We start from the raw sequence: 15,686 nt of genomic DNA, 5'->3' as shown, positions 1-15,686 counted from the left end.
ATCCCTCTGAAAGGTAAATTCTAGGAATCGCTCTGCTTCCTCCAAATTCTTGATACGGTTTCTGTTCTCAGAAGGTGGAGAACTTTGTACCGTGATTACTGTGGTTCCCTTCCCACTCTGGCTCACGTTCTGTCTTCTTTCTGTCTCACCTTTGATTCAAGTTTGCAGTTTACTCCTTCCTGATTATTTTTCAAATCCCTATTACTTTATTGCATTTATTTTCTTGTAAGCAAGACCAAATGCTTTGCTGAATTAAATATTTAAAAAAAAATCAAAATGAAAGGCAATCTTGGGTAAATCACTTGACTTTAGCCTCCATTTGCTGAGCTGTAAAATGGGAATCCCGGCACCCACCTAGTAAGGATACTGTTAGGATTCAATGAGATCTATGAGAAGTGCAGAGGACAGTGTCTGGCACGTGGCAGCCGTTAATCAGTACTAGTAACTTTTTACTTTAAATCAGGTTGGGATTCTGTAAGAAGGCTCAGTAGTAGTCAGTACAGATTAAGGTCCTAAATTACCAGGAATAAATACTCATACAGTCAGATGGTGGACATATTAGAACCCCAAAGTCTACATTCACCTGACAACACTGTTCCTTGTGTGGACTCTTTTAAACATTTATTAAAAAAGCAAAATGTACGTTCATCTCAAATAGAACAGTTAAAAATGGTAAAGCAATACAAACAACTTGTTACTAGCAGCATCCAGTTGTTAGAAGGAAGGTCCTGCCCCACTCCTCACTCTGCTTGGGCAAGCTCAGCCTTTGCTGAGCCCGCTGCTACCTACACCGCCCTCCAGAGTAGTGCAGGTGAAACCAACGTTTATAAAATTAACAATTTAAGGTTAAATAAGCTTAAATAAGGGGTTAAATACAAGACACTTCATCAAAGCTTCTGTACAAAGATAAAACAAATTTGGCATCGTACAAGCGATTCTGCTGGCTCATGGCACACAGGGGAGCTCTCGTAAGTAAGCAGGTTGACTCTTTTTTTCCAACAGAGCATTAACTATACAAAAGTGAACTAAGAGTTGAAGTAACTACTCAGTGAGCCATTTACAAGGCATATGTATCTTTTCTTTTCTTTTTTTTTAATCAGAACACTGTTAATATTCAGGCACCGTTTGCTCCTGCAAATAAATAAGTCTCTAAAGGAACTGCATTTGAACTCGTGTTAGACACATCAGTGCTTTTTCTGTCCCCCTCCCGACACGGCTTTTCCAACTATTTCCCCTGCCTCTTTCTTATTGCTATGATAATGTGGCTGTAGAAATAAAAACTACTGTACATCCAAAAAAATAGAGCACCTTTAACATTAAAGTATATGTCTGATTATTTGTTCTCATGTTTATTTTACAATTCTAAAGCCCAAGCTATGGTCAATTGTTTTAATATCTCTACCAAGTCACCTGATATATAGGACATAAAACCCAACCCTCGTCCCTCAGGAGGGAAGCCCACGCAGAGCTCCGTTTCAGCAGAGCCTCAGAGGGCCACACTGACACCAGAGTTTACATTCATCTCGACACCAGCGTTACATTCATCTTCACGAGCGTTGCTCTCCGCGGTCACACGGCGGCTCCCTGTGCTGCTGGGGGCGTGGTGCTAGACAGAGTGGGACAGCAAGCACAGCTACGGTGGGCTGGAAGCACAGCGAGAAACCACATGTTGGCAACTGTGAAGGGACCCCGGGCTTCCCCGGGGCCCCCGGTTGGGCGGCGCTCAGGTTACGGCTTTTTGTCGATGGTGTTGAAGAACCACTCCGTGAACTTGCGCAGCTGGGCCGTGGCCGTCTGCGACTCCTCCTGAAGCCGCAGGTTGTCCTGCCTCAGATGCTGCACCTCGGCCTGCAGCACGGCCTTGTCCTGCTTTTCCTGGGGGAAGGGGGTGGAAACAGATGGTCATGCATCTGCCGGACACGCTCTCTCCTCCCAGCTGCGGTCCGAACGCTTCTACCCTTTTTTTTTTTTTTTTTTTTACTGATTTACTTATTTATTTCTTGAGGCGAGAGGGAATCTGATTGCCCGCTCTAGTTTCTGCCAAAAACAGGGGGGTGGGGACGAGTAACTCAGAATATTCTTTCCTTTCATCCCACTTTGTTCCCAGCAGGAAGCGAGACAGCTGTTATACGGGAAGGTGATTAACCACAGTCTATACTATCCTTTCTCTGAAAAAGGGGGCCTGGGAAAAGGTATAGCCTTGGACAGGAGGGCAGAGCTTCCCGGGTGCATCTCCTTACTGGACAAGTCGGAATCAGCATAGCCGCTGATCCTGGGCTTGTTTATCACGAGCTCATCTCATCTTAAAGCTTTCCTGGGACAGTGTATTTCCCTAATGACCTTCAAAGGGTGCCACTAAAAACTATGTACAAATTATCAAGATGTTTCAGGGGCTTCCCTGGTGGCGCAGTGATTAAGAATCCACCTGCCAACGCAGGGTACACGGGTTCGAGCCCTGGTCTGGGAAGATCCCTCATGCCTCGGAGCAACTAAGCCCGTGCGCCACAACTACTGAGCCTGCGCTCTAGAGCCTGCGAGCCACAACTACTGAGCCCACGTGCCACAACTACTGAAGCCCACGTGCCTAGAGCCCGTGCTCCACAACGAAGAGTAGCCCCCGCTCGCCGCAACTAGAAAAAGCCCGCACTCAGCAATGAAGACCCAACACAGCCGAAAATAAATAGTAATAAGAAAAAAAAAAGATTTTTCATAAGAATCAGACCTGGAGTTTCCAATAGACAGTAACAGAAAACGTACAACACAAGTTTGAGCTCCCAGACGCTGAAAGGGATGTCTTGCCCCAGACAGAGAGAGGGGGATCACTGTCACAGTGGCGGTGGGAGATGACTTGATGGCTAACTCCACAGATGCACCTGCAGCCCTGTGCCCACGGCCGTGTGGGTGAGCCGGGGGCTAAGACTCTTCAGGAGATTGGCCCCCTCGGCATGTCTGGCCCTGCCCTCGAGCTTTGCTGCTATTTCCTGTCCCTTCTCACCTCTCGACCAAAGACACCGGTCCCAAGTGGAGGCTGGTGTTAGAACTCATTGCTGACTCAGCCCACTTCCCTCAGTCACAAGAGGTTCAAGCTCCTGGCCGCCCCAGGCCCCAGGGCTCTCATTCCCAACACGGCTCAGACATCCCCAGGGCCCTGCTGCGGCTCAGCTGCCCACCTCTCCTGATCCCTTGACCCTTTAACTCCACCCATGGAATGCATCCTGTGTCACCGAAACCTGCTAAACTCTCAAGCTTTTCCCTGGATATTCCCTTTATCTTCAGCTAGACATGAGTCTTGACTCTCTCCTGGGGACAAGGGCTTGTTCTGAAGAGCACAGGGCCTGGAGGCTGCCAGGTCAACACCTCGCCCCAGCTGCCCGGTGCAGGTAACTGCTCTCCCCTAAAATCCCAGCTCCCGTGAGAAGCCTGACATGGGCTGTAAGACCTGCCACCCCTGCTCTTTGCCATGGTTGACTATATCTCCACTCCCTCCCATCATGGAAGATTCTAGAATGTGGTTCACCTTTCTTCTTTCCTCCTCCATCCCTCATGCTTATTGATGATCTTAAGACGCCGTAGATGTTCCACCTGATTCAGTCTCTTTGTGACCTCGAAGACTGCCCTCCTCACCCCCCCTCCTGGGGCCATTGCCTGTACCTTGAATCTATTACTGATAACCGCACATCTTCCTAAATGCTTCAAGTTCCCACTGCCTGACCACCACCTCCTGTCTTTCTAAAATAATTTCTCCAGTATCCACCCCTCCAAAAATGATCTAATCTACCAATCTTACCTTATTGTCAGCGTCCACTGACACCCCCTGTGATGACATTATTCCTTCTCACCCACCTTAGACTCTGAGTCCCTCAGTTTAATCACATCCTATACACACTGAATGGTCCTTGTCTATCACTGCTGGTCTTAATTCTTGTCTGAAATCGAATATTGGTTAAGTTCAACCCTCTAACTTTTCTACACCTACATCTGGAGACAGGGTGACCAGCTGGCCCAGCTGGTCTGGGACGTGCTTAGTGCCAGCTTTGAAAGTTCTGTGTCCTGGGAAACCCTCCGTGCCAAGCAAGCTGGGACAGCTGGTCACCCACACTGGAGGAAAATACCTAACTTATGCCGCAGTCTTACCAAATACATCTGGTCCAATTATCCTCCACTCTACACCTTACCCTCCATCCTTAAATCTCTCACCCTCCTTCCCATCGCTCACCCTCAGCTCTGCAATAAAGAAACAACCAGAGGGGAACTTTGCCAACTGTCTCTGTTTGGGCTGCAGCCATACCTTGCTTTGCAGATACCAGTGTTTTACAAATTGAAGGTCTGTGGCAACCCTGCACTGAGCAAGTCCGTCGGCGCCACTTTGCCAACTGCATTTGCTCACTTCATGTTTCTGTGTCACGCTTGGTAATTCTCCCAATACCCCAGACTTTTTCATTATTATTACATTTGTTATGGCGATCTGTGATCTTCAACGTGCTGTAATTGTTTTGGCATTGTTTAGCATAAGAAGTATTTTTTAATTAAGGTATGTGCATTGTTCTTATAGACATGTTATTGCACACATAACAGACTACAGTATACCACAAACATAATTTTTATATGCCCAAAATATTCATGTGATCCAATGTATTGTGATATTCACTTTATTACAGGGGTCTGGAACCAAACCTGCAATCTCTCTGAGGTAGGCCTGTACTCGTGTATGAATGCATGTGTGCACGCATGCACACGGACACACACACACAGACACGCACACACACCCTGCTCTGGTAACTATGCGTGGACGGTCCTTACTCCCATCCAGGCCAGCTCCCTCCTTGTTAGGCTCAGGACATTATTTCCCTCCCAAATGGATCATCTCCACCAGCGTTCATGCCAGCTGTCACCTCTCCCTTCTTCCACCAACAAAACCCTCCCCACGGCCCCTCCCGGCCTCACCATCACCCTCCAGCTACAGCACTCCATTCCATCTCCCCGGATAGCAAAGCGGCTACTGATAACACGGTGCTGATGATCTAGAAAGAGCTCAGCAAATGTCTGTGGAATGAATGACTTCACATCTTTTGAGGACCAAGCTCGCACAGGGTGATGGGCAGAGCGGACGCTGACTCAGTAGGAGGAAGCAGCTTGGGGAGCCCAGGCTTCCTGACAGCCACTAACTCTTCTTAGGTCAGCTCATAAATGTTGGTGCAACTGAAAACTCACTGAACTGAAAAACGCTAGCCTGCTGCATTTCTGCCTCAGCCTGAAGACTGGCCATCCAGGGCTCAACCTCATTCAGTCCAATCTACAGGACCTTGTGTCCCCTACAATGAAATACAGTAGCTGTGGGCAGGAAGATGGAATCAGACCTCAGGAGTCTCCGTTTCCATTTACTGTTGGGTTTTGACTAGGGCAGTTATCTTTCTTGAGTGTCTTTTTTTTTTTTTTATTCCTAATAGTTAAAAATGGTTGATTGTGTGAGAGAAAGAGTTCGGAGCACGGGCTTCCAATCGATTACTTTACCTTCCGAAGGTCGGTCTGCAGCTGCCGAAGAATCAGCTCTAGCTGGTTGACTTTCCCGGTCAGTGTGGATGGAGACCGCCCTCTAGCAAGGAAGGAAAGACTTAGAAAGACCCAAGCGCGCTGAAGTCGACACCGCAGTCGAGAGTTTTCGTTGGTAAAGTTTTCACGTAAAACATTCTATGGTGCGCTTAGAGCCCCGCAAGGAAATAAATAAGATTATGTCGGATGTCGAAAGTGAACGCACTGCTGCTTTGGTGGAAAAATCCCTCCTGGGTCGCTTTTGATTTAAAAGGGGATTCAGAATCTCTACAGGCATACACATTGGTAAGAAAGCAAAAGATGGGTGATCGACATGCAGTTAGCAGCTGAGATTAGGCAGACCAGAACGACGTCCTGAGAACCAAATATAGACTCAGTTTCCCCAAATCTGCCTTTCTCTGTTAAGGAAGTATCAAGAGGCTCACCACCAAGATGAACATGCAAGTTGTTGATAACTCGAGTTGACAGAGAAGTTGGAATTAGGCGTGGGTGACACTGAAGGAACATATGCTCTGTGGGTGACGAGCACGCCGAGAACACGGGTAGAGACGGCTCGCTCTCGGCACCCCTCAGTGAGAGCCGTGGGGCTGGGGGCGGGACCAGGGTTGGTGGGCGGGACCGTGCCCTCGGCAGGTGGAGGACGGTCAGCGAGGTACCCCCGTCTGATGCCGCTGCAGTGATCAGGCAGCAGATGCTGACCGGGCGTCACACCCTCCCACCCGGCCCGAGAGCCTCACCGCCAAGGGCACTGACTACACGTCTTGGCAGGACCCTCCCGCGGAGCACAGCAGTTATGCTGCCAAGCTCCATCCACCCGGCAGCGCCCGCTCGGTCCCTTCTCTGGGTCCTGAAGGGCTGGGGAAGGCAGGTGGAAATGGTTTCCTGGCTGTGGCCGGGGCTGAGCTGAATCCCTGTTAACAACTGGGGCCCGGGACACGGGAGGGAGGCGGTCCACAGGAGTCACATACCCAGCGGCGTCCATGAAATCTTTGCCACTGCCAGGATCGACACATAAAGGCAGCTCCTGGGCCCCTTCCAGGTCCTGCTCGGGGTGCATATCTGTCAGGGTGCAGAAGGATGCCACTCTCTGGTCTGGGGATGGGAGACACACACAGAAAGAAGCATTAGTAATAGCCGCCAGGCACCGTTTCTTCGTGGAAATGAATAGTTGCTAAATAAAACCTTCCCCTCCCCCCAGTCAGTTACTGCCCTGTGTGAAACAAAACAAAGAAGAACAAACTCAGGCAAGCTGCTGACAGTCGGAAAGCATTCAGACCGGCCGTCCATCTGGGCTGCACGGCACACTCACGTCACAGCCGGGGGAGCAAGGAGCAGACACTGGATTGGCTAGAGCCAGCCCTTCTTCTGTCCACATCCCAAGAAATGCCCAAGCTGCTGGCTGGGCGTGAAAGAACGGCGTCGGGGGACGACATGACTGATTCACAGAACCAAGGAGAGGGACCTCTCCTCAAGCTCTCCCCGAAGCCGGAGAGCTTCCTTGAGACACAGTGGCCCGGACACGTCACCCTGTGCGTCCCCGACCCTCCGTGCTTCCATAACCATGCAGACGTGCAGACAATGAAACAGAAAGAAAAGGTTATGGAGGATGGAGACCCCACGAACAGCCCCAGACAATCACCTAGATAGGACGTGTGGTGACAGAGTAGCCCAAGTTCTTCATCTGAGTCAAGACCTGAAATAAGATTTAGAATTTTCTTTTGAACAGTGATATCTCTCTTCACTTGAGAGCCTCTGGGGGCCCACATCAGGCTCACGTGATGGAAATACAGCTGTGTGTTTGTGTGTGTGAGGGGCACATGTGTACACGTGTGCCAGTGTGCACATCTGCATGTAAGTGTGTGTACATGTCTGCCTGTGTGCATGTGTTGTACCAAGCCAGGAACTGCCCCGAGAGACAGTATAGTATTATGCATCGCCAAAGAGTGTGGAGAGATGGTACGTCTCACGTGTCCTGGTCCTGGCCGGACGCACGGCTGTCGTGACACAACAATGGTAAGTGGCGTGCCACACACGTGCCAATCCAGCTGCAGCAAGGCGTGACCATTTGGGGTTTGCTTAAATGACCAGCTCCCTGAAGGTAAAGATAGTGGTGGTGAGAGAGATTAGCTGCATATTCTCACTAAAACCCTTAGAGGAAGATCTGCAGTGTTTACAGCAGCAAAAGCAACGATCGGCTCGACTAGCCCTCCTTGGCACGGGGCCATTTCTGTTCCTGGCACCAGTGACTTCACATCCAATGTCTCAAGAGCTAGGCAGGAAAGGGAATGTGATGTTCTTCAGAACGGGAACCAGACTGGCCCAGCTCTGGGCGCTGAGCTCTGACACAAGAACGCTGGCCCAGAAATGCTGAATGGCACGCAGAGAAATCCTGCTTTCAAGCAAAAGGTACAGGGGAGAACCAGGGACACATCTAGTCATCCAGCACCCACCCCCCCGCCCCCGGGTACCCGAGCGCAGCCACACTTGGGATCCGAGGGATATGGCAGGTGCGTTAGTGCTGCAGTGGCTTTTTCACGTGATTTGATTAATGGCTGGGAAATCGCACGGGGGGCCGTGTCAGGGGTGCTCTGATCTTAATTTATCCCCCTCTGTCTCCCGCTGGCTGCTGGACGCCTCTCCTAATGAGGCTACCTGCTCGTCTGGATTCTGGAGGGTCACGCACATCCCGTTAGTCAGAGAGGATGGCGGAGGGGCCGGGGGCACCCACAGAGTCCGGGCCCTCTCAGAGCTGTGCTGAGCACCCCGCCTGATCGATCGTAGGCTCCCCAGCCATGTGTCCCTTTCCTCTGTCGTGACACCTCAACACCCGTGACAGGTACGCAGCTGTCCTCAACCGACATTCCTGTAAAGCTTTCAGGGGCCCTTCTCCACGCTTCGCACCCTCTACAGGATGAGAGACCTTCCGTAACTATACACTCCTGAGAGACAGCCAAGCTCCCAACTTGGTACAGACTAGTAGGGGTTTTGCATCTGATGAAATAATTTGTAATTTAATTAAGATGAACAGCATAACTCGGGCACTGCCTACTTTTACACCTGATGGCAAGTGACCAGCAGAGGTGGGCAGGAAGGACGGGGCACACAGGCCGGGGGTGAGTGGCCCTGGGGAGGGGTAGAGGGTCTGGTCTACCGGAGCGTCCAAGATAACCCTCTGTTCTGTGATGGCCCCAAAGCAGGGAATGCTTCCCAGTTAAAAAAAAAATCAACAGCAGAGGCATTTTCTATTCCACAGTGAATTTAACTATGGCAAAAGGAGTGAAAGAAAAGAACTTATTCTTCTCACTTTTTAAAAGAGTCTCATTGACTCATCCACATTTTATGCAACCCGGTAATAATCTGGTTAGCTTGTATCTTTCTTAATATACTTGGTTCTGATGGTCAAGTCTAAATATCTCAATGAAAACGTCTTAGCCCGCTTCATCTATTTTTACCTTAATTGACAAAGTACCCACATATTTGGAGAAACAGAACTGGCTACTGGCAGCCATTCAAACATTCTCTGGGGAGAAACAAGGTCCCACCGGTCAGGAGGCAAGAAGCCAGAAATAGTTTTGCCAACAATGTAATTCCACAAAGAGGGTTTCACTTGGAATCTGACAAGCCTGGGAGGTCGAAATGCAGCCAGAAAGCTACTTGATTAAGTACAGACACTAGACTCCTTTGTCAAGGAGCTAATCTTAGTGACAAGTTTCCAGTGGGCGCTTTCTTCCTCCACAGCTTATTTCTGTAATGATAAATGTTCAGTAACCAAAGTGATCACTGACATGGAACCGAAAGGCACAGACAAAACTGTAAGAAAAGGGAGGCTCGGAGTATGAACTCCATGTAACTGGTGAGCACAGTTTCCAGTCACCCACACTGCTTGGTTTTTCCCTTTCTGTTCTTTCCCGTGCAAGCAAATCTGGCTAAGAGGGGCCATAAGGGCGTGGCTTACACGTGAAACAATCCTTCCCCTGAAAGAATCTTCAAAAAACCTGATTTCAATGTCCGTTTCTTTTTTAAAATTTATTTTTTTGATTAGTATAGTTGATGTACAATGCTGTGTACCAGAGTGATTCAGTTTTATATACATATTCTTTTCCATTATGGTTGATTATAGGACGTTGAATATAGTTCCCTGTGCTACACAGCAGGACCTTGCTGTTTACTGTCGGCTTCTTATTTTAGTGCATTTAGCGCTAAACAAGAGGGTGAACAGTCAGCAGACTATTCCGTATCAATCTAGAGCTGACAGGGCACAACAGTGGCCTGCAAATAACCCCTTCGACTCCAGGCAAGCTGCGTGGAGCAATGTCAGAGACCCGTAAGTCCAGGCCTGAATCGGGAGGGACGGGTGCTCTGATCAACTAGCCATGTCTGCCGAGGGTGTAGAACAGGAGAATGTTTGACGGGTGCTCTGATCAACTAGCCATGTCTGCCGAGGGTGTAGAACAGGAGCATGTATGCCCGATGTACGCCATACGAGACACGCGGGTGTGAGGCTAAATTAAACTAAACCCATTTCCACAAACGAGGCTGTTCTAATATGTCTTTACTACAGCTACAAATTACAGAAAAGCTGGGGCTCTCTAGCTACAGGTAGAAAATCACAGGTTCTGTTTCTGACAACTGGGCTTATCCAATTGTAGCTTATTTAACTGACCGCCAGGAAAAAAAAATTTTAAACATGAAGTACCTTGGTTTAGCCTTTTGCAGTCTACTGATGAACGACGCAAGGTAATGGTCTAGAATCTGAGTAATGAACAAAGAAAAGCTCTGGATTTATTCTTTAAGATACAAGTACTGTTGTCTGGTCCGCAACAATTTTCCTACTTTTGAGAGAATTTAAGTCAATTTACTATAGTAAATTAACGGTGCATTTTTCATCTAAGTAGCTGTCATGTTTCTTTTCTTTCCTGTTTTTTTAAACCTGAGGAGTCTTACCGTATGCACCATTTTGTTTATGCTTATATGCACGTGGTGATTAAATAACAGTAACTAACAACTTCATCAAATTTAAGCTGAAGCTTCAGAACCGAACAAGTTCTCATCATAAACATGTTGCTTATTGAGCTCTGTTTAAGAAACCAAGGGCAGTGTAAACTTCCATTTTTTCAGAAAATACACTTATGGGGAATATTTCATTCCCACGGCAGTGCCTGACAAATGAGTTAATTCTGCACGTGTCACGAGCACACACACACCCACTTGCAACAGTTACCACCAGCGGGAGAGAGCTGAAATCCCGAGGCGAGGAAAGGCCTGTGGGGACGCATGCGCGACGCTGACACGCAGAGTCTCCAATCACCAGTTTAGAACGTTGCCTTTGACACCTGTTTCCACTTAAGACAACATCATCCACTCAACAAATGCCGGAGAACACACCAACTGGCAACCTCTGATATTTTGATAAGAGAACTACTTTAAATCCTAGAACTTTTCAAGACACTCCACTCTTCCCTTCCCCGGCTTCACTGTCCGCCCCACAGCGAGCTTTGCTAGTTGGGTTTGTTCACTTGACCATATTGGGGGCATGGGACCGCTCTCTGTCATTCGGTCCCTCTATACTTCACATTATTTTAGGTCATAAGGGAAGTGACAGATGATGGTCTCAGTGCCTAACATTGATGACAGGTGTTGTGTAGGAGTTCTGATGGGCCGAAGGTCACATCTCACCCTTCCCCCCTAAACATAACAACTGCCCACGTGACAACAAGCCAGAACTGGGACTCGGCCAGTTTTCCAACCTGTCACAGGAGAGGGCAGTGAGGGGCGCGGGCTGTGGTGGGAATCGCACGTGGCACTTGAGTCACCTTCTCTCTCCCAAGCGTGTGAAGGAGTTCTCAATGTTTAGACACTGGTTTTTGGAGTAGAGCTGCATGACCTATCTATTCACTTACTAATTAATTTTGAACAATGCTGCATAGCATTTCTCTGTTGGAAGCTTTTCTATTCTTTGAAATGACTGGCAGCAAGCAAATTCTCAGGAATGAGATTGCTGGTCAAAGGGGGGGTACATTTTCTGGCTCTAGTTACGTACTGTCATATCGCTTGAACGCAAAGACGGATCCTTTTATAATCTTTATAACGATACCAGCTGTGAGCATTCTTCATCGCTCTCCAGAGCTGCTGCATCGTTTTTCATACTCAAGGGATGTGAGCTGGTACCTCGTTACTGTTTGCATTTACATGTGTGGTTGAACACTTTTCAAGTCCTTATCTACTGTATAATCCATCTTTTGGACTGTGCGACACAGGACTTGACCGTTTGCTTATCGGGCGTTTGGCATTTCTGGGGGGTCATGTTCCTTCATTCACTGGAGATACCCTGGTTTCATCCATCACATTTATTACAAATCTTTCCCATGTTCCCCTACTTCCCCTTTTATGTTAATGTTCTCGTCCAGGTTCATAAAAGATCTAAATATTTAAATACCTTTATCTGGTCATATGACATTTTGTATGTTCTCTCATTACTCCATAATTATGGCACTGGCATGCTTCCAAAACATTAATCTTTCTGTCTTTACTTTTTCTAGAATTGACTTTTCTAATTCCTCAACCCAAATGGAGTACATAAATTCCACTCCCATCTCACTCTTAAATATACGCAGGTTTCAGCCTGGGCTCTTTTTTTCCCTTCAAAAGGACTCATTTCTATCTTCTGAATCGTTGTTATGCTGCTTTACTGATATTGATTTATAATAAACTTTTTTGTTGACCATCGTTCATCTGTTTTCCAAATGGAGGCAAATATCCTTTAGATATGTGAACTGAAATGGTACGAAGTCTGTGAATTAACTCAGGAAGGGCTCTCCTCTTTCCCATGTGCTTTCTATCCATTCCTGTCCTTTCATATATTACGACTTTGCAGGTATCAAAGTGTCCAGTGCTTTTCTCTCATTATAATTCTAATGACGGCTAACTCCCAAGGAATTTATAATTTGATCTTGCTGATGTACCTAAGGTGCTCTTTATGACTGCTAAGTGGAAGGCTGTCTGCAAAGGTGGCTGTGCGCACATGCCACCCCTCGTACCAGAAGGAAGAGCCTACTTCCATCCTGGGATTTGGGCTGGCCTTCGGACTTTCTCTGCCCAATAGCATGTGGTGAATATCATGTTCTGGGTCTTGATACACCGTGTATCTCCTGCTTATGGTCTCCTGATTCCTTAAGCCACATGTGAAGAAGTATAATTACCCGCTGGAGACAAGGGTCCAGCTAGACCCCAGCTGTTCCAGGTACAGACACATGAGTGGAGTCCCTTAAGGCTCCAGACCCAGTTGAGCTCCAGCTGAATATACCCACATGTGTGACCTCAGCTGAAACCATAGGAAGCAGAGGAATCACTCAGCTGAGCCTAGCCAACCCATGGAATCATCAGTCATAACAAACCATTGCTGTCTTCAGCCATAAATTTCTGGGTGGTTTGTTATACAGAAATAGATAACTGAAAAAATTAACAATGCTTTGAAATGAGGCTTATAAAAATATGAAATATATTTTAAAATATCTTACCTACTCTTTTATAATCTCTAATAATTTCTTTTTGATTTTTAAAATATTTCCTAGATATAGAATCATATCTAAAAATATTTCTTTACTTCCAAAATTTATTCTTTTTCTTTTCATTGCTTGTTTAAATGTCAAGGATTCCAATACGAAATCAGAGAACACGGTCTCAGAGGATACCCTTGTTTAGTTTCTGTTCTTAAGGGATCTACTTAAAACATTAAAAACATTTTTTTCCATTAAGTATTATGTAACTATTTGGTATAGTATTATGTAACTATATATCTTGTAATAATCTATAAGGGAAAGGAATCTGAAAAAGAATCTATCTATCTATCTACCTATCTCTATACACACGTAACTGAATCACTTTGCTGTATACCTAAACCTAACACAACGTTGTAAATCAACTATCAATTATACTTCAATTAAAAAAAAAGTATTATGCAACTATTTGGAATAAAGTAGATATTCTTTGTTAAGCTTTGAAGGTATCTCTCAAATCTTAATTTTTATTAGAAATAGGTCCTAATTCTATTTTTTATACATACATATATATATATATATATATATATATATACCCTTTTAGGGAAAACGATATGACAACTGTTAATGACTTCATCTACTATAACTTATTCTAATTAAGTGATATCACTTATATGTGGTATCTCAATCAAACAGGCAGACACATTCCACTTTTTAAAAGCCTGTTTTCAAATGTGCTAACTACTCATGTCAAAGTATGGGCACAGCCTTCTTCCAGAGGGCCCTGAGCTCAGTAAGGCATCTTGAACTGCCTTTATTAGTGTGTAATGATTTAACAGGCACATGGGGATTTTCTGGACTATCGTTTCTTCGTGATGTTGAGTCTAGCTCAGAAATGGCTTTGAGAATTGGTACAAAAAGATCAATGTCACAGGCAGGGCAACTGGGTCATCTGGGTGAAGACCTTTCTCTTTAAAGTGCTAAGGGGATGTCTATGCTCACAGAGCAGTACTATTCACAGTAGCCAAGAAGGAAGCAACCTAAATGTCCACCGACAGATGAATGGATAAAGAAGGTGTGGTACATATATGCAATGGAATATTACTCAGCCATAAAAAAGAATGAAATAATGCCATTTGCAGCAACATGGATGCAAGTAGAGATTATCATACTCAGTGGAGTAAGACAGACAGAGAAGGACAAATAGTGTATCATATAACTTATATGTTGAATCTAAAATAGGACACAGGGCTTCCCTGGTGCAGTGGTTGGGGGTCCACCTGCCGGTGCAGGGGACGCGGGTTCGTGTCCCGGTCTGGGGGGATCCCGCGTGCCGCGGGGCGGCTGGGCCTGTGGGCCGTGGCCACTGGGCCTGCGCGTCCAGAGCCTGTGCTCCGCGGCGGGAGAGGCCACGGCAGTGAGAGACCTGCGTACCACAAAAAAACAAAAACAAAAATAAAATAGGACACAAATGAACATATCTACGGAACAGAAACAGACAGACAGAGAGAACAGACTTGTGGTTGTCAAGGGGCGGGGGTAGGAGGGATGGACAGGGAGTTTGGGCTTAGCAGATGCAAACTATTATATATAGAATGGATAAACAACAAGGTCCTACTGTACAGCACAGAGAACTATATTCAATATTCTGTGATAAACCATAATGGAGAAGAATATAGAAAAACGTGTATATATGTAAAACTGAATCACTTTGCTGTACAGCAGAGATTAACACAACATTCTAAATCAACTATACTTCAATAAAATAAATTTTTCCAAAAAGTGCTAAGGGGATGGATCACGCCTGGTCACCACCATACCAACTTGCGTCACAGCGGAGCTGACACTGATACAAAAGAATCTGATTAGCCAAAGGTCTGGAGTTGCAGATTCTTGAATTTTCCTGAGCTGACTAATGTCACATTTTCTATAAAATGTTGATTGGAAAGTTCAGAAAGGTCGGGTAACCAAAGTCCTCCCCGCCTGCAAACAGAATCCCACATTCTTTCGGTTGAACTTAGGTACCCCTGCCCCCGAGGCACTGGCTAGCTGGGATGTCTGTGCTTCTTCCTCCTTTGTCTGACGATGCCAACTCCCAGCTAGCCTCTAACTCCAGCTCAGAAATACCCTGAAGAATGGAACTGCAGAACTGGAGGGCGGGGCTGGGAGAAGCCTTCCAGGTTCTCTGGAAAGGAATTCATTTCATAGACAAGCAGGCTGAAACCCAACACAAGCACGCACCTTAGAGGACTGGTGTCCAACGCTCGGTGTCGGCACGAGGCGTGTGGCTAAATGACTTGTCCAGAGGCCAGCGGCCCAGCCGCAGGGCTGCGATCACAAGCACGGCCCCCCGGGTGGACAATTCAGTCACTGCTGTCTGCACCATTTTGCTTTCTCGCCCTCCCACCTGCAGCCCAGCCCCCTGAAAAACTCCACTTCACAGCAGCGATTTTATTCGGAAGGGGTGGAAGGGAGCCAGGCAAAGACACAAATGAGGGTGGAGACAAAGGGATATGTGTTGTTTTAAATCAGAAAAATGGACACAAAACGCAGAAGGACCTCCGAGGTTACAAATTACGCTGTGAGCTGAGACAGCCCAAGGGTGCACGGGGCCCTGTGCGTTCTGGACCTACTGGCTCC

General features: G+C 46.8%; 1 protein-coding gene across 4 annotated transcripts in view; it reads right to left on the bottom strand.

The window, feature by feature from the left end:
• Positions 1-599: 599 nt before the first annotated feature.
• SIPA1L2 (signal induced proliferation associated 1 like 2) overlaps positions 600-15,686 on the bottom strand; it is a 219,921-nt gene continuing 204,834 nt past the window's right edge. For 2 of the 4 annotated variants that reach the window (XM_067711090.1, XM_067711089.1), the window contains exons 19-22: positions 7,190-7,243; positions 6,519-6,642; positions 5,512-5,593; positions 600-1,875 (exon numbers count right to left, since the gene is read on the bottom strand). In XM_067711090.1, the coding sequence (XP_067567191.1) occupies positions 1,729-1,875; positions 5,512-5,593; positions 6,519-6,642; positions 7,190-7,243 (407 nt within the window). In that variant the 3' untranslated portion in view covers positions 600-1,728. The remainder of the gene's footprint in view (positions 1,876-5,511; positions 5,594-6,518; positions 6,643-7,189; positions 7,244-15,686) is intronic. The other 2 variants (XM_067711092.1, XM_067711091.1) reach the window with 1 other exon arrangement.

The sequence above is a fragment of the Pseudorca crassidens genome, chromosome 16 (genome assembly GCF_039906515.1).
Source record: "Pseudorca crassidens isolate mPseCra1 chromosome 16, mPseCra1.hap1, whole genome shotgun sequence".
NCBI lineage: Eukaryota > Metazoa > Chordata > Mammalia > Artiodactyla > Delphinidae > Pseudorca > Pseudorca crassidens.
Note: the sequence above shows the minus strand (reverse complement) of the source record. Positions and strands in the feature narration are given on the sequence as shown.